At 63.0% G+C, this 20,499-nt stretch overlaps 1 protein-coding gene across 5 annotated transcripts in view; it reads right to left on the reverse strand.

The window, feature by feature from the left end:
- Positions 1-1,514: 1,514 nt before the first annotated feature.
- KNDC1 (kinase non-catalytic C-lobe domain containing 1) overlaps positions 1,515-20,499 on the reverse strand; it is a 58,119-nt gene continuing 39,134 nt past the window's right edge. For 2 of the 5 annotated variants that reach the window (XM_060286601.1, XM_060286599.1), the window contains exons 18-30: positions 13,212-13,305; positions 13,045-13,142; positions 12,642-12,862; positions 11,021-11,134; positions 10,261-10,408; positions 10,008-10,187; positions 9,321-9,524; positions 8,655-8,737; positions 8,292-8,442; positions 5,319-5,441; positions 5,175-5,234; positions 4,330-4,487; positions 1,515-3,252 (exon numbers count right to left, since the gene is read on the reverse strand). In XM_060286601.1, coding sequence (XP_060142584.1) covers positions 3,021-3,252; positions 4,330-4,487; positions 5,175-5,234; positions 5,319-5,441; positions 8,292-8,442; positions 8,655-8,737; positions 9,321-9,524; positions 10,008-10,187; positions 10,261-10,408; positions 11,021-11,134; positions 12,642-12,862; positions 13,045-13,142; positions 13,212-13,305 — 1,866 coding nt within the window. In that variant the 3' untranslated portion in view covers positions 1,515-3,020. Of the gene's footprint in view, positions 3,253-4,329; positions 4,488-5,174; positions 5,235-5,318; positions 5,442-8,291; positions 8,443-8,654; positions 8,738-9,320; positions 9,525-10,007; positions 10,188-10,260; positions 10,409-11,020; positions 11,135-12,641; positions 12,863-13,044; positions 13,143-13,211; positions 13,306-16,011; positions 16,042-20,499 lie in introns of those variants that run through there. The other 3 variants (XM_060286598.1, XR_009559392.1, XM_060286600.1) reach the window with 3 other exon arrangements.

The following is a 20,499-nucleotide window of genomic DNA, read 5'->3' on the forward strand; positions in this document are numbered from 1 at the left end:
GCTGCTGGCATCTAGAGGGTAGAGATCAGAGATGCCACGAAACATCCTGCAGGCTCAGGAGAGCCCCACCGCAGAGAGCCAGCCCCCGACACGTCAGCGAAGCTGCGACAGATCGTGTGGTGGCAGCTGGGAAGTGGATTGCGCGCAACCTGTCTCTCGGGTCCCTGACCGCCTCGCACCTTGGGCTCCGTGAGATCCTGTCTTGGATGGTAGGAGGCCTGGTGCCCTCGTCTCCAACTGTCTACTCGCGTCCCACCCCACAGCGAGTGCGCAGAGGAGCCTCAGAAGGCTGGCCTGGTGCCTGAGAAGCTGCTCCCAACCGGGGTGCGGTCCTCACTGCAGTTCTTTTGTCTTCAGCGCAGTCTCCCTTCAGAACAGCGTTTCCCACGGTCACTGAGGTCCACCCCCTGGGGAGCGGGAGAGGCAGTGAGGAGATGCGGCTGCAGGAAAGTGGCAGCTCAAGCCGTCCCGTCCCAGGAGAAGTCCCGCCGTCCTTGCAGCGGGTGTCGGACAGCAGGCGGAAGGACACAAGCCGCAGGGAGGGGTGTGGCCGGCGCCCAGCCAGCCCCTCGGCCACTTACCCCAGCACCACCGGCCACTCCGAGCCCGTGTCCCAGGCGATAGCCTGGCTGCTGGGGTCCCACTGGCCTTCTCCGGGTGGCGGGTGCTGGTGCCGGCCCGGGGGCTGCCTCGGGCTTGATCACAGCCTGCTGGGCGTGGGGGAGTGGGACCCCGTTTGTGGAGGGGGCTTCCCCAGAGCCTGGGTGCACAGGGCTGGGCTCCATTCAGCGTAGGAGGGGCTGCATGGGGTTGGGGGTTGCTGGCTGCGGTGCTGGCTGGCAGTTCTCAGAAAAACGTGTTGATGTGATAAGAGCCGATGTAGCGAAGGGAGAGCCGGTCTTCCTGGTGCTTTAGTCGTGTCTCGGGAGGAAGAGGGACCAGGGTCTAGTGGTTCTAAGGTGGCTGAGGACACCCCGCCCCGGCCCAGACTCCAGAGCCACGTGACCACGGCAGCTCCTGTCCACAGTAACACGACCCCACCATCTCCCCGTCTTTGTTGGTGTCCACCAGCCCTCCGCTCTTCCACTGGGACCCTTCGGTGGTGACCAAGCCCTGGGAACGCCCCAGCCTGCCCCCGGTGACGATGAGCCTGCTGCTTGGCCTGTGGGCTGCGGACGAGGCCTGGGTGGCCGGACGCCAGGATGGGCAGGGCTTGTGGCAGACAGGCGCGGGCCGTGGTGCCCGGAGGCCTCGGCAGGTCAGCGACTGTGGGAGGTTGGCTGTCTCCTCCTCCAGCGGCAGGTACGTCCCGGGCAGCGGGGTGTCTGCCTGCTCACGGGCCCCGGGTGGTGGGGTTTGGCCCTCTGCGCACCATCGGAGGACATCGCGGTGGCCTGAGCCTCCTCGGTCCCTCGTCCCCTCCCGCCTTCACGAGCAGCCCTGAAGACGTCTTCGTCTGGCTCGAAGAAGCCACGCTGACCCACGAAGCAGGTAAACACCAGGAACCCGCGAAGGCCGTCTTGGTAGAAACGACTTTATTTAGAAACGTAAACCGCGCGTGAGGGCGACATGCAGACAGTCGTGCTGGAGCCGAAGCCTGGCCGCGCCCCCAGATAACCCGTTACAGTTGGAATGTTTACTTGCACTGGACGCTCACTTCATTTCAGGCTTTGTGGCGCTTTGTTGAATTCAAATCCTGAAAAGGTAGGAGCTGATCTGCAGAACCAAATTCTCATATAAAAGCCACGTTTGCAGGGCCCGGAGTGCCTCTCACGAAAGCGGGACATAGATGTTGCAAATGAGTACATGTGGGAAAACACATCTTGACAACAGTGTTTGATCACAGGTAGTGGTTTTCCTAGAAATAGCATGAGCTGGCTGCGCTGAAGAGTCACTAATTCTAAAACTGAAAAGAAGAGTCTTGGGTCTTGCAGCGATTGGCGACGTAAAAACGCTGGTGCCTGGGGTGGTGCCAGGGCTCTGGCCTCCTGCTGTGGAGGTGTGCCGTGCTGTCCTGGTCCCATGCCCCTGGCCAAGCGCAGTTTGGAAACAGCCCTGGGCAAGAGCTTGGTACCACCGAGGCAGCAGGCTTCATTTCCTCGTCAGAAAGCGCTGGTGATGGCCAGCCTCGGGAGCTAGGCGTGGGTGTGTGCATCACATGCGTGGCTGCTGAAGAAGGGGGGGACCCGGCCACGGCCCTACAGCCCCCAGGCCCCCAGGTAGGGCAGAGGGAAGCTCTCAGGGCCCCTGAGGCTGTGTCTCTGCTTTGGAGCGGCTGTCTGAGTCCTGCATGCTTTGGAAGCAGAGCCTCGGCCCAGGTGTACCTGCCCCAGCAGGAAGTGCTCTCGGTGGTGGGGCGGTGGGCACAGGGGCCACGGGGCACTTGGGAGCTGCCAGTGTGGAGCATGAGGCGCTCTCCGGCAGCAGGAGGCCGGGCTGGGACGGAGGCAAGGCCGGGCCTCTTGGTGGGAAGGGCTGCGAGGCTCTGGCACCCGCACCTGGGCCTGGGTGAGCAGCCAGGGGTTGGGGCTGGAGGAGGGGGAGGCCCGGCAGGGAGGAAGCCCAGGGTGGGGAGCCTCAGGGCCCCTGGAATCTGTGGCCGGCAGGGGGTCAGAGGGCAGTCTTGGCCCTTCGTTGGTGGGCAGACGTACACCAGACCCGTGGGAACACCGCTCAGTGGGCGCCTGGGTTTAAAGCCTGAGCTGGGTGCTGGGGTGCGGGGTTTCTGGGGCTGAACGGCCAGAGAACTGGGTGAAAGCTGTTTATCTTTGAGAAATATAAATGGGTACTGGCTCCTGGGGAGCTTACCTATCCTATTTCGGTTTAAATATTTTAAAATTCCCTTAGAAACCCCCCTCAGCCTCTCCTGGCACCATCGCTCGGGTCTGGGTCTGAGCCCGTGCTCCCGCCCCGGTGCCCCTCCTGGGCCGTGGGGGTCCCTGTCTGACACAGCAGGCACGGCCCCTTCCACCCCAGGCCTGTCCTCGGTGTGGACTGCACACCCAGCCCGCTGTCCTGCGCTACTGGAACGTGGCTTTCATTCTCCGCAGCTTGTCCTGAATCTTCTTGGAGTGCTTCTCGCTGGCCACCTGGTGGGCGCCAGCCCTGCTGTCCTCGGCCAGGATGGAGATGTCCGCCCCGCTGAACCGGGCGATCCTCTGCTTGAGGTGGGACTGCAGCTTGGGGTCGGGGGCGAACGTGTAGGGGTTCTCCTGGAACGCGTGGACCTGGCTCGCCACCTTGGCGATGTTTCTTTGTTGGGGGAAGAAACGAAACGTGAGTTTGCACAAGTCACGGGGGCAGCGTCTGCAGCTGGTGGGTTCCCAGCCTGCTGTCAGGCACTGTCCCAACCAGGCCGCGTCAAAGTCCAGACTCAGAGGGACCAGTCTGCCCTGGACCCTGAGGAGGCCTGACCGGTCTCCACCTGGCTGCCGTGTGGCTGATGAAGTGGGGGGAGAGGATAGAGTGGGGTGAAAGGTCATGGGGGGAGGGTCTCCCTGGAGACAGGGTGGCACTGTCCTGAAGGGCAGTGCGGGCCTGGGGCGCTGCGGGGGGCCGTGGGCCTGGAGCTCCTAAGGAGCGGCCGGCCCCAGGGTGGGCTTCTAAGGAGCGGCCGGCCCCAGGGTGGGCTTCCAAGGCCAAAAGGAGCCGCGATCGCCTTTGGCTGGGAGTGTCTGAGTCCCTGGCAGGGCCGTGGTGGTGGTCGCCACCGACAGCCCCCCCAGTCTGCTCCTCCCAGGTGGGTCAGCAGGTGTGCCGGGCAGTTGAACGGTGGGGACTGACTGAATCCTCCGGACAGCTTTACGGAGGGGCCCCGAGGGGGTCAGCAGAGGCAGGGAGAGAGGGCAGATGTGGCTCGGGGGGTCAGGGAGGGTGGTCGCACGGAGGTGGCGTTCTGGGTGCACCTGGATCTCCCAGGAGGAAGGCAGGTCACGGCAACCTTGGGGCCGCGTTTGGGGCCGTGGACGCTGGACTGTGCGAATTGTGTACCCCTTGTCTGTGGAGAAGGAGGCGGCTGGAAGTCACCCAGGGGAGAGGGTGTGGAGGCCTGGGCTGGGGTGAGGGCTGCGTGAGGGGCAAGGCGGCCCAGGTCTCAGAGGAACGGGAGAGATGGGGGCGGCCCTCACCTGGCTTGCTCACCTGTGGGCCCCTCACCTGGTTCGTTTCACCTGTGGGCCCCCTCACTTGGCTTGCTCACCTTTGGGCCCCTTACCTGGCTTGTTCTAGCTGTTGGGTCCCCCACCTGGCTTGTTGCAACTGCGGGCCCTTCACCTGGCTTATTCACCTGTGGATCCCTCACCTGGTTTGTTTTACCTGTGGGCCCCTCACCTGAGCTTGCTCCACCTGTGGGCCCCGTTGGTCATGGTGAAGCCCCCTGTCTCCAGCTGCTGGATGTGCATGGCCAGGAGGTGGGCTGAGGGCAGGGTGGGCTGGGCCCTGAAGCGCCGTCCTTCCATCAGACACAGGCTGTCGCTCTTCAGGAAGACCTGGGGCCCAGCCAGGGGCGTGGGCGGGGGGTGGGGGGGACGGACAGGTGAGAGGTCAGCCCAGGTGCCCAGCAGTGCTGCATGGGGACTACGGCACCCCGGTTTATCAGCCAGTCCAAAGTGTGCCTTAGCTCTGGGGCTGGGGAGAGTGCAGGTGTCTAAAGCTTGCGGACACAGAAGGAACACTGACCCCCACCAGAAAGCCGTGCGCTTCCTGCTGCTGGTGGCAAATTCCTCTCCAGAAAAGAGCCAGGTGACCCCACTGCCCAAATTAGACTGGGAGCCTGGCTGGCCGGCCACAGAGACCCCTGGGTGTGGTGGCAACCGAGGACACACAACAGTCCCCCCACCGGCGCGCACTGCGTCTGGGGCCGGCTGCAGGCCGCCCCTGCCTCATCAGTCTGGGAAACACCCCTCATCCCGAGGGCGTGTCCTCGTTTAGGATCTCATGGGGGCGGCCAGGAGGCATGTAGGTCGGCCAAACTCAGGCAGGGCCTCAGGGCACCTGCACCCCAGGCTGGAATCACGGCCCTGGAGCAACCCTGCCGCCTCTGCCCAGGTGAGCGGCCGAGGCCCCAGGGGAGATGATGGGGGGGCCGTGAGGTGGGCGCGACGATGCAGGATCTGCCGGGCGATCCCCCCCTCCCCCGGGACATGAGCGGCCCAGGAGCTCACGCAAAGGGGTACCTCCACGGCTTTCAGCTCCTCCATGACCTCTGCTATCTTTGCGGGTAGAATTCTCCAGGCCTAAAATAAAAGCACAGGTGAAACTCCTACAGCCCTGTCTGTGCCCACTGCGTGGCTGCAGCCAGGCCCCCCCGGGTGACTCACAGGGGACTGTCGCACGGCCGGGTGCTCCAGGCCGCCCAGGATCTGCATGGCTGTTGCGAAGTTCCTCTGCTCGTAGCAAGACTTCGCGATCAGCAGAAATTTGGAGAGCAGGTTCACCTGCAGCTGAAACCAGAGAACAAGACGCTCAGCGTCCTCCGTCTCAGACGAGGAACGGGGCACAGGGGCCAGTGTCAGGGTGCAGGGCGGTGCGCCCACCTCCGTGCAGGGGAGGGCGTCGGGGGCCCAGAAAACCAAGGCACAAAGGTGTGCCAAGTCCATCTCACTTCTCTCCCGGGACAAATCTCTGCTCAGGACAAATGGGGGGAGCGGGAAGGGCACCCCCGCTCGGGGAGATGGAGCTGAGGTGTCCAGAGGCAAATGGGGAGCCGGTTTCAGCTTGTCGTCCGCCCAGCCGAGTCCACGGTGGGACGGGGTTGCAGCGCCTCAGGGGCCGCTGGTCGGCAGGGCAGATTCACCGGATTTGATGGGAACACCCCACGGCAGCCCCTGCTACCCCAGTGGGATTCTCCTCTCCGAGCAGACCTGAGGGGCCTGCCTCACGGCCCCACAGTTAGCGTGTGGATTTTACACAGTTCCAGCAACTTCCAGAAGGTTCTGGAGAATTCAGCTGACCCCTCATTTCAGAGCTGCCTCACCCTGTGGACTGTCGCCACGGCCAGGGACATCCTTCAGGTGGGAACATCGCCTGCGGGTCCCAACCAGACACCCTTCTCCTGGGCTTGACCCTTGTCTGGGTCACAGGACGGGCCCTGGGGTCACTCAGCACCGTTGCCTCCCAGCTGTCTGGCTCGAGTGCCTCTTAAAGGATCTTGAAAAACATCTACCCACTCCTGCTTCTTACGTTGACACCTCGTCATTTTCCTCACAGGTTCAGATGGATGTGAAGTAGGCGATTTCCAGCCCGTCCAGGCAGAGCTGTCCGCTCACGGCTGAGCCTCGTACCGGTCAGGTCAGGTCACACGGTGGGTCTGCTCTTGTGACCGGCGTCCTGCCCTCCGGGCTCAGCCGTCGTGGCCTGTGTCCCCATCTGGTTCCCTCGTGGGGCTGAATGTTTTCACAGGGTGGGTGATGCCCCACGTTGTTCATCCGTTCGTGCATCACCGGATATGAGGTTGCCTCCTGCTCTTGGCTGTCGTGTTCCGTCACTTTTACACCTGTCTGATGAAGCCGGGTCCCACCATTATTCATCTACAAAAAGGGAAGCTTTTCTTGAAGGTGAGAAACTTCACACTGTTTCCTTTTCTCCTTGACCTTGTGTTTGCACTGTCTCGCCCCACCCCGCCACCCCGGGATGTGATCTGGAAGGAACGCACTGTTACCACTGAGGGCTTTTACTAGTCTTCCGTTACATTCTCCGGCTCAAAATTTGAGTTTTGACAAATTTTTCTGAGAGCAGAGTTTACGAATGTAGAAGTCAGCCTCCGGGTTGTGCCGGCAGCGTGGTGAGGGGCCCAGTGCGTGAGACAGCGCGTCAGAACTTGATCAGCGTGTTCGCCGGAGGTGCCCGCGTGGCTTCCTGAGAACTCCTGGCGCTGTCTCCGCTCGGCCCCTGCGCTGTCCTGTCCCTGCTGAGGCGGAACTGCCCCGTGAACAGTCCTCCCTCCGACCTCTGCTCGCGGGGACGGGGGAGCCGCTCACGCAATGGGGGGAGTTTGGTCACTGCAACAGTGGTTCCTTCCCGCCAGGCGCTGACCCCGGGTGCGTCCCAGGTGGGTCTGAAGACCGTTCCGTCCTGTGGCCTGGGGACGCTGGCGCCCCTTCGTGGTGACCTGTGGGCGGGGCAGCTGCAGAGGCTCTGGGGTGAGGACTCCCTGGCAGCCGAGGTCCCCTGGGAAGCCCGAGCACCCAGGCCTCGTGTGATACCCCTGATCGGAAGCTGCACTTTGATGTCTCTCATGATAACGTCGTGGATCGGAACAAACCGGGTCGGGGAGGGGGCCAGGCCACATCCTGGCAGAAGTGAGGACGGGTCAGTCTGTCAGCTGCTAAACCCTTAAAGAAAATTCTCCCGAAAAGGGGAAAGAGTGGAAAACTCGGCACTTGTTCATGGGCCTTGGGGTTGCCCCTAGGGGCTTGGGGGACACAGAGGAAACTAGAAAAGGAAAGACAGTGCAGAGGCTCCTAATGCCAGAACGGGCACGTCCGGGCTTCACCGTCTCTCGGGGAGTTGGTGGCCACGGTGGGCTCTGGGGCAGCTCCTGGGACAGAACAGGGTCCCCCACCCCGAGCTCCCCCTTCGTGCTCAGCCCACTCCAGCGGCTCCTGCCCGGGGAGCTGATGCTTTGGGCCTGGGAGGCAGTGGGCGTGCACCCGCGGGAAGGGGCCGGGTGACACAGCAGGAGCCCCGTGGTTCCCACCGGTTCTTCCACGTGGCCACGCCCTACAGGCAGGACCCTGTGACCCCCGCCTGCGTCTGGCCTCCGGCGGAAGGACGTCCGAGGCCCTGGCAGCAGTGTGCTCCCTGGGCGCGCTCTGGGGTGCTAGGCCCACCTGCTGCCCCTCCTGCCTGGGTGGGACCTGAGGGAGGTGCTGGCCCTGAAGCAGGGGCGTCGGTCCAGGCCGAGGCCTGTGGGACCCAGAGGAACCTCCCCTTGATGGGACCACTGACCAGTGTTTCATTTGTTCCACAAACTGGCCGAGGACACACATGCACCCGTGCTGTTGTGACAGTGGCCACGAGAGCTCAGGCCAGCGGGCCAGTTCCCGGCCCTGGGTCGCGACCGAGGCAGGAGGAGTGTGGGAGCACGCGGGGGCCGCGTTAGTGTGTGTGTGACGCCGCGTCCAGCTGTGAGCGGGGCTGTGCCTGCGTGAGGTCTGCGTGTCCGCGCCGCGGGGACAGGCCTGGGTGGGCCTGGAGCCCCCGTGCACCCCCAGCAGGGGGGTCTCCCAGGGAGGTGCCCTTGCTGCCAGCAGCCCCGACTCTGCGCTGGGGCCAGAGCTGAGGGCGCCAACCTTGGAGGTATGGCTGGTCACGATTTCGGCGGCCACCCAGGTGCTGACGTCGTCTGCGCTTCTCAGAAGCTGTAGCAGGTACGTGTCCTGGACGTAGCTAGGCAGAAATAAACTGCAGGCTTCGGCCGACAGAGACCCGGAGGAGCTGGCTCTGCAAGAGACGCAGGCGCACGTCCCAGCCCGGCCCCGGGTGGCGCCCGGCCCAGGAGGCTGGCGGGACGGGCCTGCGAGGCGGGGGCCAGCCGCGCACCGCAGGCGTCGCCCTTGTGCTGGGCGTGTCCAGGAGACGCTTGGGTGAGGCCCCAAGGCCCTCCGGCCAGCCCTGCATCCCAGGCTTCTCTGACAGCCACGCCGGACACTCACTTGGGGACGGCCACACTTTTGTCCGTGACGCCCAGGGCCCGAGAGTTTAAGAAGTGGACGGGGTGGCACTTGTGAAACAATTCCTGCCGGGGACAAGGACGCAGAGGTCAGGCAGAGCCGGGGCCCAAGGGGGGACGGGGGGCACGGGAGTCACAGGGCTGGGCCCCCAGGGACTCTGCACGGCTACCCAGACAACAGTGGCGGGGGGGGGTGATGGGGGCCCAGGATGCCTGGGGGCCTGGGAAGGGGCAGCTGGGGGCTGGGCACCCAGTTTCAGGAGGGAGGGCCTAGCACACGCGGCTCCCCGCCCAGCCTGCAGGGCAGGGCGCCCTCCAGCACGCAGGGTGTGTGTGTGCCCTGTGGGACCTCGTGGGGCCTGTGCACCTGGCGCTCTCTTGCTGAGGGCCTTCAGCGCCCACCCTTGCCCGCTGCCGCAGCGTCAGCCCCCGCCCTCACCTGCTGCAAGTGTCAGCCCCCGCCCTCACCTGCTGCAACAGTGTCAGCCCCGCCCTCACCCGCTGCAACAGTGTCAGCCCCGCCCTCACCCGCTGCAACAGTGTCAGCCCCGCCCTCACCCGCTGCAACAGTGTCAGCCCCGCCCTCACCCGCTGCAACAGTGTCAGCCCCGCCCTCACCCGCTGCAACAGTGTCAGCCCCCGCCCTCACCTGCTGCAACAGCGTCAGCTGGCTGAAGAGCTGGTGGGTGCTGTACTCGGTCAGGAAGTAGGGCCCCTTCTCGCTGGCCCTGGCATAGGGGCCGTAGAAGTCCTCGAAGAAGCAGGGCTTGGGCAGGGCGGATGCGATGCTGTACTGGCGCTCCTTGTGGGGCAGCGCTAGCCCGTTGCCCCGGGACAGCCGCCAGGGGAAGCTCTGCAGGGCAGGAAGACCAAGCCCCGGAGGGTCCCGTCCAGGTTAGGGCAGGGTGGGGGGTGGGCCCAGGCCCAGGCCCTCGCAGCCTGGCTCAGCTAGAGCCACGTGGCAAATCCCTCCCGCCCGCAGCCGTGCTGGGTCGAGGACGCCTGTCCTGGTCATTTCATGGATGGGGCTGTCTGCACGCATCATGGTGAGGTTCCCTCAACCCTGCTCCCGTACCAGGCCGTTTCCCGGCCCCGCCTTGGCCGCAGAGTCAGGGAGGCGGGGTGCTCTGAGCCCCTGGCTGGCCCTCTGCTGTCCTTGTCCAGGGCCAGAGGGCTGGTGCCCAGGACCGGCAACACGGGGAGCGCGTGCCCGTTTGTGCACGTGTGCCTGCCCGTGTGTGTGTGTACCAGGGCACGTGTGTGTGCACATGAGCACAGGAGTGTGTGTGCCTGCGTAGGTGGTGTCCCCACGCCGGCTCCCCGGGAAAGGCCGCACCTTCCGGGAGATGCCGTCCTCTGAGAGCCTCTTCCACAGGGCGTTGAGGGGCCTGGCGGTGTCCTCCGCCTCCTTGGGGTCCTGCAGGTCTGTGCTGCGTGGGGCGCCCTCAGCCCGCCGCTCGGTGCCCACCTCCAGGAGGCTCAACAGGGGCTCTGCGGAGCCGTCCAAGGGCAGGATCTGGGCAGAAGCACGCGGGGTCGCCCGCTGCTCCAGAGGGGTGGTGGCCCCGCTCCCCGAGCCGCGCCCTCACCTGGGAGGCGAGGTAGTCCTGGAGCCTCCCCAGGAGCCCGGCGTCCCTCCTGAAGTCCACGGCATAGCAGTCCTCCAGCCAGGCCTGCAGGAGGCAGAAGCTGCGCCTGTAGATCTTGGAGGAGGTGGAGGTGGGATCCTGGTGGGCCCTGGGGACAGATGGAGGCCTGAGCCATGCAGGTCACCCGCGCCCGCCTGGCGTCGCACCCACGCCAGTGTGTGCATGGGGGTCTGAGCGCTGGGGTCTGAGCCCGCCCACCTGGTGCCCGTCCTGGAGCCCCTGCCACCCTCACAGACGGCACCCAGGGGCTGGAAGGCGTCCCGAGAGGCAGGGCGGGAGCCCTGCTCCGCGTGTGGGGAAGCAGGGGGCTGGGGTCTCCCGTGAGTCCCTCCCCTCCCAGGGCTCCTGGCCTGGGCTTGTGTGGAGTGTGGGGGGCAAGGACAGGCCAGCTCAGAGGGCCAGAGCACGTCCAGCACTGCCCACCACCCCTTCCCTTGTTGACCCCACCTGCCGGCTGAGGCCCGCGGGACCCTCCCTGCCCCCCAGCTGCCCTCCCCCAGCCCACGGGCCTGGCGCTCACCGTCTTCCCACGTGTCCCAGCCCCCGCCCTCGGCCTCCCCCCTCCCCAGCCGCCGGCCCCTCCTGACACTCCTGCCCCTTTCCCGTGGCCCGTCTGCGCCCCGCTCCCCTTCTCTGCCCTCGCCTGGGCCTTCCCGGCGGCTCTGGCTCTGGCCTCGTCCTCGTCAGGGTCGGCGGGTACCTGGACAAGGTGCTGCTGATGCGGTCCAGCAGGAAGTGCAGGAAGTCGTGGGGGCTGCAGAAGTACCGGAAGGTGTACAGGAACTGCTGCACGTAGCCCTCCAGGAAGGCGTCGCTGCGGGGAGAGGGCAGTCAGCCGCCAGGACGCGGCCCGGCTCCCCCAGCCCCGCCGTCCCGGGGTGGGCGCACACGGGCGCATGTGCGCGTGAGCCCCTTGCCAGGAGGGAGGCCAGCAGGAGCGCCGCTCAGAAGTAAGTGGGGGGAGCAGTGGTCACGTTAGAAATCCCTGGATGTTGCGAGCCCGAGGACTTTGGTAACATCCGTTGTTAAGGCCTCACTGTGTCCTTTAGAAACGATTCGGAAAGCTGAGCCGGAGCAGTGGCCCAGCCCCAGCCGGAAATCGCTGGGTTAGGAGACAGGCCACTGAGGGCGGGAGGGTCCCCCACCTCTGGGTGCAGGGAGCCAGGGCAGCGAGAAAGAGGTGGGGGTCCAGGAACGAGGGAGCCTCTGCCTGGGACATTGCAGCCTGGCTCAGGCTGGAGACTAGGCAGCCCGGGTTCAGCATCCCGCAGAGGGGACACCCGCGGGGTCTGCAGGGATGAGCCCACGCCCCCTCGGAGATGCCGTGCTCACACAGGATGCGCGGCACGCCCTGTGATACCGGGGCGCATGCACGCGCTCTCATCTTCTGGAAAGCACAGTGCCTGTGGCGGCGTGTGACAGCCCACGTTGCAGAGGAGGCTGGAGTCTGAGGGGTAGCCTGGAGCCCCGCGAGCAGGAGCCCCAGTCAGCCCACCTCGGGGGAACGAGCCGGGGAGCAGGGAGAGTCAGCTGCCCCGGGAGGGTCCCCGCTCCCCGCCAAGAGCCAGCAGTCTGGGGTCACCACAGCCTGCAGCCCGAAGACCCCAGGGGCTCCGACGTGGTGTCATGAGTCCCTAAAAGTCAACACTGGGGTGAGGTCTGTACCCAGCCCTGATGGGGGCCGGGCCCTGGAGGAGGCCGCCCTGTGCCCAACAACCAGGTGGAGCTGGCGGGACAGACGGAGGGATGGCAGGGTTGGGTGTGGCCCGGGGGCCCCTGTGACCCTGGACGGAGGGGCCTGGCCCTTCCCGCGGTAGGTGAGCCCGCGCACCTGCATTATTAGGGGATCCCGTGAGCCTAAGCCCTGCTGATGCCCAGAAACGCTGCAGAGAGCTGGCTGGGGCCAACCTCACCACAGCCCCGGGGAGCCCAACGTTAACTATGGGGTGTCTGACTTAGGAAAGCGGATGGGGTCCAGGTACCCCTGAGGCTCCCGGCTGCGTTCAGGTTCAGAAGCCCACCGGGCTGTTAGTCACGGTGGCCGCACACCTGACCCAGACGCCCAGGCCCACAGGTGCGGGTCCAGTAGGGCCCGTGGCCCTGAAGCCACTCGGCCAAGGACCTGGAGGCCAGTGGGAGCCGACACAGGCGACTTAGAGGGAACTTTCTAGATAAAAGTGCAAACCCGTCTCAGATGAGGGCAGGTGAGAGTTCTCACCTCTTTCACCCCCTGCCCTGCACCGCAGGGCCTATTTGTTTTCTCCCTGCTTTTGTCTCCGAAGGCCTGGGGGGCACAGAGACGCCCTCCCTCCCCGCTGCACCTGGAATAGAGGTAGGCCATGAGCCCCAGCGGCGTGCCAGCCTGCAGGACGCGGGCCTTCCTCTGCCGGCCGCCACGCGGGCGCTTGCTGGCGTTGTAGAAGATGAGGGAAGAAGACTCGTCCAGGGGGCTGAAGTCCAGTGTGTCGCAGGGGGCGGCCGCGATGTTCACGATCACGGGCAGGGCGCAGGGCTCCAGGCCCCACCGCTCCGCGTACATGACCTGGGGCGCGAGTCAGCACTGTCGGGTTGACCTGCTGCCAGGTCACCCCGCCCCTGACCCGGGGGGCGGGGTGGCCTCTCGGCAGGGGGGTGTATGTTTTCACAGGGACCGATTTCCAAGGTTTTAGCGGGAGGAGCCCTGTGAGCGCTAGGCCTCTGGATGGAGGGGAGTGGGGACCTTGCCTGTAGGTACTTCTTGACCAGCCCGAGGAACTGCACCTTGGACCTCATCTCTTCCAGCTGCCCCTTCAGTTTGGACAACATGGTCTTCACCTCCGAGCCTGAGGGCGGGCAGAGTCAGCCCAAAGCGGCCCCCAACCCCGGCCCCGGCCCACGTCCAGCGAGGCTACCTTTGTTCCGCTTCTCCTTCTGTAAGAGCTTCTGGTAGAACTTGAGGGTTTTCCGGAAGTTTCTCTTCTCTATCATGAGCTGCTGCTCCAGCTCCTGGAGAGGAAAGAGCCATGAGCCCCAGGCGCCCACCCCTCGGTAGTTCAGGGGAAGCAGGTTTGCACGCAGGACCCCGACGCTGGCCGTCGGGAGAGAGAAGGGATATCTGCGTCTGGTCAATGGAACCGGACATCCAGACAGGTTAGCAAATGTCTCAGTAAACTAATTGGGAAGAACCAGATGCGATGGACTCGCTTAAAAAACGAGGCCAAATGTGTGAGGCAGCGGTGTCAGCCTCTCCTAACGCCCCCAGGTGGCCCGCCCCCATCAGCCGCCCAGGAGGAACGGTGGGCAGAGCGGGGTGGGGCACGTCCACTGCCCGTGGGTCCGGGCCACGGAGGGCCTGCCTTCCACTGTTGGGGGCCGGGGGGCCTAGGTCCATGCCTCCTGTGCTTTCTCTGGCCCTGGGGACTGGCCTCCGGTGGGGTCTTCAGGGCAGGTCCACACAGCAGGCAGTGGCTGTCCTCACGGGCACGAGTGGTCCTGAGGCCTCTCTGTGGTCCCAGGCACACACCCTGAGATCCCCACCCCACGCTTGGCCTCTGCCCCTCAGGACCCCCGTTGCGGTGCAGCCCGAGCCTACCCCTGTGGGCCAGGGTGCCTCCCGAGCCCCCCATGCGCTCGGCCGCCCTGCTTTGAACATGAGGTTTGGACACGCCCAGCGTCGCAGACCCCACTTGACCCATCAAGACCGTCCCCCCCGAGCCCACCGTGTAGGCCCCCTTGAGCCCCCGCTGCCCACTTGGTGCTTCCGTCCAGAAACCCAAAGACAGCGGGGGCTTCAGCCAGGCCAGGTCTCCACAAGGGAAGCGAGACCAAGACTTGCAGGCTGCAGGGGAGCCGAGGGCGCCCCAGTTCTGCTTCGTGTGCCCAGCACGGCGGGTCCCAGCCCCTTGCTGCAGGATCTGCACGTTCTCCTCTCACATGGGGGGAGGGAAGCCCTGGGGGCCGGACTGCCCCCTTCAGGGGTGGGAGAGGAGCCCGTGATTCTGGGGCAGGAGTGGGCTCTGGGAAGCCTTGGGGGTGCCTGTGAGCTGGCCCCTGGGTTCTGGTGGGTCTTCTGCTGGGACCTGGAGGCGGACAGGCCACAGACAGGGGCTGGGCTGGGGGCAGAGGCCAGGGGCTCGCTCAGACCCCTGGGGAGACCACTTGCTGTTAACACGAGGGTCAAGGTGACCCCCCAGGTCCTAGTCGGCCGTGCTTGGAGAAGCTCTACCCTGACAGCCGAGCATCTGGGCATTCGTTCTGGGGGGTCTGATCACACGCAGTCCAGACAAGGTTCCCCCATGCCATCGTCCCACAGCGATGGACTTAGCTTTGTCGAGAGCGTCTATTTCTGGACAGTTCTGTGACACTTTTACTTAAACACCCGAATCCCTTCTGTCTGGTGGTTTCACTGAAAACCGGTGGTTCACGTGGTCGTCCTTGTCCACGTGCTAGTGTTTTAACGACGGTCGTAGGCAGCCCCACGGGGCTGGGGGGGGACTCCAGGCCAGGGCAGCTGGGGGGCAGGGGCCGTGCCTCGGGGCTCGCCAGTGGGCGAGGTGGCCCCGTGCCATCACCCTCTGCTGCCTGGCATTGTCTCCGCGAGGCCCAAGGGTCTGCACGGCTCCCCTTCCCCCATGCCTGCTACGTGGTGGCCCTGGCTTCCCGAGGACGGTGGCGGGGACCCTGGCCTGCGTTCCAGGGCACAGCTCAGGTCCAGCCCTTCACACCCGGGCCGCTGCCCAGATGCTGACTTGAGAAAACTCCCCAGCAGGGGCTTGCGGGCATGGCGGGGGCCGCCGTCAGTGCCTCCGTCACCTTGGTTTATAAAGCGTGAAGTCTGTCAGGGCCACTTCTCTCATCACTGAACTGCAGACTGACTCTCAGAAAAGGACCGTTTTGACTGATTTTAAGGATAAATCTACACGAACCAAGATTCACAGGGCGGCTGGTGTTAGCTGGTGTCACCCTCATGGCCACAGCCCGGCAGGCCCACAGGCAGGCGTGGCCCCCAGGCCGAGGCAGACTGGTAGGTCTAAATGAAATACTCAGAATCAGTTTGGTTTAGGTATTTCCTCCCGGCCTAACCCGACCAAGGGTTGTTCTCATAGAATTAAAAGAGCATCAGTTCACTGGACAAACAGATGAGGATGGTCTGAGGCACAGTTTGGGCCCAGCGGCTACTGGACTTAAGGTGGCCCTGAGGCGGACAAATATGAAGAAGTAAACAAATAAAACAGGAAGGAAGTTGGAAGACGAGACGTCAGAGACAGAAAGAGGGAAGAACAGACATCAGTGCCATCCACCTAAACGCTGGGAGCAAAGCCCGTGTGAGCTACAAGGCGAGCCGGGTGCTCTGACTGGCTCCCTTGGCCTGGGGGATGCCCACAGCGCTGGCCACACAAAATCACGGCCAGGGCCATGGCTGTGCCCACACGCACGGCGGTGCCGGGTGGACAGACGCTGCTGTGTGGTCAGCGATGGGAGGAGCCGCCCGCTTGCCCTCCAGCTGCCCCGCCCGCCCCAGCGCCTGGCCTGTTGTACGCGCACTCTCTTTTTGGGCAGCAAATGTGAAACATGTCCACTAGCTGTTTTATGCCTTTTGTGTTCTCTTGAGGCCCCTGTTTGAAAGAGACACAGTGGGTCTCAAAGAGAGTGGAACTGTGGCCGGGGTCACCCAACCCACCCGCGAGGCAGGGGAGGGCACAGGGCACTCACCTGCATGCACTCAGGTTCCAGGAGACACGCCTTCCCAGGTGAGCAGGAGAAAGGGAGAAACATGGCCACTGGACACCCTCCGGCGTTTCCCAGCCCACCTCACCCCCTCCGGATTGTCCCCCACGTGAGCCGCCCGCAGAGTGACGGTGGGACCCAACCACGGGATCACGAGCAAATAAGAACAGATGCTGGCCCAGCAGATCTGGGACCTGAGCTGGTCTCAGCGTCCACCTTCAAGGACGATCGACGTGCGATGCGGGGGGGGCACCCGGGGCTCACCTGTGGGCATGTCTCCCTCCAGGGAGCAGCCACCCCAGGATAGCATGGGATCGAGGACAGGCCCCTCGGCCCTAACCAGGCACCTGCACAGTGGACCCACTGGCACCACCGTCCACGGCCCTGAACACGACACAGGCTGATGACGGGGCTGCCTGTCCACAGGGGTCCACAAGGATGTGATGCTGCCGGCGAGCGTGACCTGTGACATCAGAGGTTGTGACCTGTGATGCCAGAGGATGTAACTTTTGATGTCACAGGACATGACCCGTGCCTTCAGAGGACACACAGGGACCAGTCCCCCACCCCGCCCAGCACTGTCGAGAGGAGGCTGTGGGCAAGTCCGCGTGGAGCTGCCTCTGAAGGGGCCCCGTCCTCCCTGGGGCTGGTGGCTGCTCCGGGGGTATGTGGGCTCCCAGCCCTGCCACTCGCCAGCCCTGGTCAGCAGGGGTCCCGTCTTGTGGTCCAGCTGAGGTCAGGGTGACAACACAGTGCTTCTGGTGGGACGCTGTGGACACCTGGGCTCGGAGTTGGGGGGAGCACGGGAAGCCCACCAAGGATCGGGGACCCCCAGCGTCCCTTCCCTATTTAGATTCAGCTCCAGTGAGTCTGCAAGTTCATTTCACGCTCAAGTCCCCAGTGCTCACCCCTCCCGATTCATTAAACATGTTTTTATTTTGAAATTTCTTAATCGTGACAAAATATACATAACATAAAATTTGCCATTGAACCATTTCTCATCGTGCAGCTCAGTGGCATCAGGTACATTCATTCACACCGCTGTGCAGCCATCGCCACCACCATCTCCGGACGTTTTTCATCTTCGCAAACTGACACTGTCCCCATTGAGCAGCAGCTCCCAGCCCCTGGCTGACTGACTATTCCAGGGACCTCCTGTAAGTGGAATCGTGTAGTATCTGTCCTTTCGAACCGGCTTATTTCCCTTAGAATAATGTCCTTGAGGTTTGTGGCTGCTGCAGCAAGTGCCCGAGTTTCCTTCTGCTTTAAGGCTGAACGATATCCTTGGTGTGGACGGACGGCACGTTGAGAATCCATTCTTCCATTCGTGCACACTTGGGGTGTTTCCACCTTTCGGCTGTTGTGAATAACGCTGCTATGAACACAGGTGCACAAATATCTATTTGAGTCCCTGCTTTCGATTCTTCTGGGTGTATATTCAGACGCTGAACGGCTGGCTTACGTGGGAATTCTATGGTTAAATTTTTTGAGGCGTTGCCACACTGTTTCCCACAGTGGCTGCACTATTTTACATTCCCACCAACGTGCACAAAGATTCTGATTTCTCCAAATCCTCACCGATGGCTGTTGTTTTCTGCTTTTTAAAAAAATCTTTTATTAATAGCCATTCTTTTTTTTTTTGCGGTACGCGGGCCTCTCACTGTTGCGGCCTCTCCTGTTACGGAGCACAGGCTCCGGACGCGCAGGCTCAGCGGCCATGACTCACGGGATGTGAGTCATGTGGGATCTTCCCGGACCGGGGCACGAACCCGTGTCCCCTGCATCGGCAGGCGGACGCTCAACCACTGCGCCACCAGGGAAGCCCAACAGCCCTCCTAATGGGTGTAAAGTGGTAGCTCATTGCGGTTCTGATTTGCTTTTCCCTGATGACCAATGGCGTTGAGCATCTTTTCATGCGTTTTTTGGCCATTCGTATATTTTCTTTGTACAAATCTATTCAAGTCCTTCACTTGTGTTTTAATCAAGTTGTTTGTTTTGTTATTGTTGAGTTCATCAGTTCTTCAAATATTCTTGATACTAGCCTCTTATCAGATAGATGGTTTACAAGTATTTTCTTCCATTCCATAGGCTGCCTTTTCACTCTGTTGATGGAGTCCTTTGATGCACAGAAGGCTTTAACTTTGAAGCCAATTTGTGTTTTACTTTTGTTGCCTGCGCTTTTGGCATCATATCCAAGAAAGCATTGCTAAACCCAACGTCATGAAGCTTTCCCTTATGTTTTCTTCTAAGAGTTTTATAGTTTTAGCTCTCATGTTTGGGTCTCTGGGTTTTTAGTTAATTTTTGTATATGGTGTAAGGTGCAGGTCCTGGTTCGGTGTTTTGCATGGGTTATCCGGCTTTCCCCGCATCATTTATTGAAAAGACTGTCCTTCCTTGTTGAATGGTCACGGCACCCTTATGTGTGATAGTTTGTTCCTGGGCTCTCTGTTCTATTTCACTGGTCTATACGTCTGTCTCTGTGCCTGTCCCACACTGCTTTGGTTACAGTAGCTTTGCAATAAGTTTTGAAATCAGAAGTGTGACTCCTCCAGCTTCGTTCCTTTTCACGATTATTTTGGCTGTTGGGGTCCCTTGGGATCCTGTATGAATCTTTAGGTGGGATTTCCTCTCTGTAAACAGGGCCGTCTCTCCCTCTTTCATTCGGCTGTCCGCATCGGCGTGGACACGTGGATGTGTGGACGCACGGACGCCCCACGCTGTGAGCCAGAGTCCAGTGCTGTGTTCTTGCTTTTACAGCTCCCGCCGCGGCCCCTGTGACGGCTGACACACCCTCTTCATTGTCTTGATCATTTCCTTACTTTCCGGCACCAGAGATGCTCCCGGCTCCTTTTTTTTTTTTTTTTTTGTCCCAGTCCCAAGATCAGCCACTTCTCCAAGGAGCCCTGGTTCCTTTGATTGAGAACGGTATTAGAAACCAAGAACCAGGCACTAGGTGTACTCACTGCTGCTGGGGTGTCACTGCTTCCGGGCTCTCTCGGCTGACAGAACTAGGAGGTCTATGGGGGCACACTAGGCTGTCCCCCACCTCTTGTAACCACTTCACAGCAAACGCTGTGCCCATGGACCCCTTCATGCCAGCCGAGACCCCAGGCTCCTCAGAAGCCTTCAGTGTCAGAGCGGCTCCATTTTGGGAGGACCTGCTCCATACTCGGTTACGAGGGCTGCACTTGTTTTGGGGTTGTCGTGAGCGCTGCCCCGTCGCTGATGCTGCACTCTGGCCTCTCATCAGCCTTGCGAGTCCCTTAACCGCCCCCCCCCGCCCCCCGCCTCCCCCACCTCCTCCTCTGTGACGGCAGGCGGAGCAGTAGCACCCTGCCGCGCTGGCACTCTCTGTGGAAGGCCGCTGGGGACGGGACCACGACACTTAGTAACTTCGAGTGAGCTGCACTGTGCACAAATGCACAGCAAAGAAAGGGCACTGAGGTGGGAGGAAGGAGGCCGGGGCTCACGGGTCGGTAAGGGGGCCGGGGGCACCCTCTCCTGGTCAGAGCTCTGGACTCCGACACAGAGGCCTCGGGCTTCCCCAACCTGGATACTGCACTGGTGGGCCAGGGTGTCTGGTGGATGTCTGCCGTGCCAGCTGTCCTCACCAGTCCCCACGGGAGGCCCGAGTCCTTGCAGCCCCCCCACTCCCCCAGTGCGCGACGCCAAGCACATTCGGGGCCCGGCTTTAAGGAAACCCGGAGGGGGCAGCACGACTCCCAAGCACACAGGCCCGTGCCCGGTGCTCCAGGCCCGAGGCAGGCAGGTCTCTTTCTAGCTTGGGACTAGCAACCAAGCGAGAAGGTTCGGACGGTGCTGACATGAGTGGAGGTGCAGCTCCTGGGGCTCACGGCTCGGAGGCTGCAGATGGTGAGGGTGCGGGCAGGAGTGGGACGCCAGGGCGCTGACAGCTCCCTCCTGTCTGCTACCCTGGGGCCCGGGCCCTGTGTGGCTGTGGCCCAAGTGGGAGCCCCTGGTCACGGGGGGAAGGATGCAGCCAGGTCAGGCCTGAGTTCTTGGCCACTCAGGAGTGGGGCTGCAGCCCAGGTCAGGGCTCCTGGTCACTGGGGGGCAGACCCCCAACGGCACGGGCAGCAACCTTGGGTGCAGAACTCTGTGGGGCTGCCCTGCACACGGGCTGGCCAGGCCCGGACACTCTCCAGCCTAGGGCGTCCCCTCGCCCTGCTGACCCGGGAGGAGCCCAGGCTGCCCCTGAGCCGGGCGGCAGTGCGCTGCGCACCAGAGACGCCCCTGGGGCCTGGCCCGAGTTGACCGCCACGGGCCAGGTGCTTCTGTGCTGCTTTCCATCTTGTGGTGCTGCCTGAGGGCTGACCTTGATGCCCAAACCCAACTGTGGTCACCAGCGTGAGGTAACCTCCTGCCACGTGTCCCCTGGTGGCCAAGGAGCCAAAACAGAGGAAAGCCGCCTCCTTTCCCAGACGGGGGTGGGGAACGCGTGCGGATGAGCAC

Source organism: Globicephala melas, chromosome 16 (assembly GCF_963455315.2).
Source record: "Globicephala melas chromosome 16, mGloMel1.2, whole genome shotgun sequence".
NCBI classification, from domain to species: Eukaryota; Metazoa; Chordata; class Mammalia; order Artiodactyla; family Delphinidae; genus Globicephala; species Globicephala melas.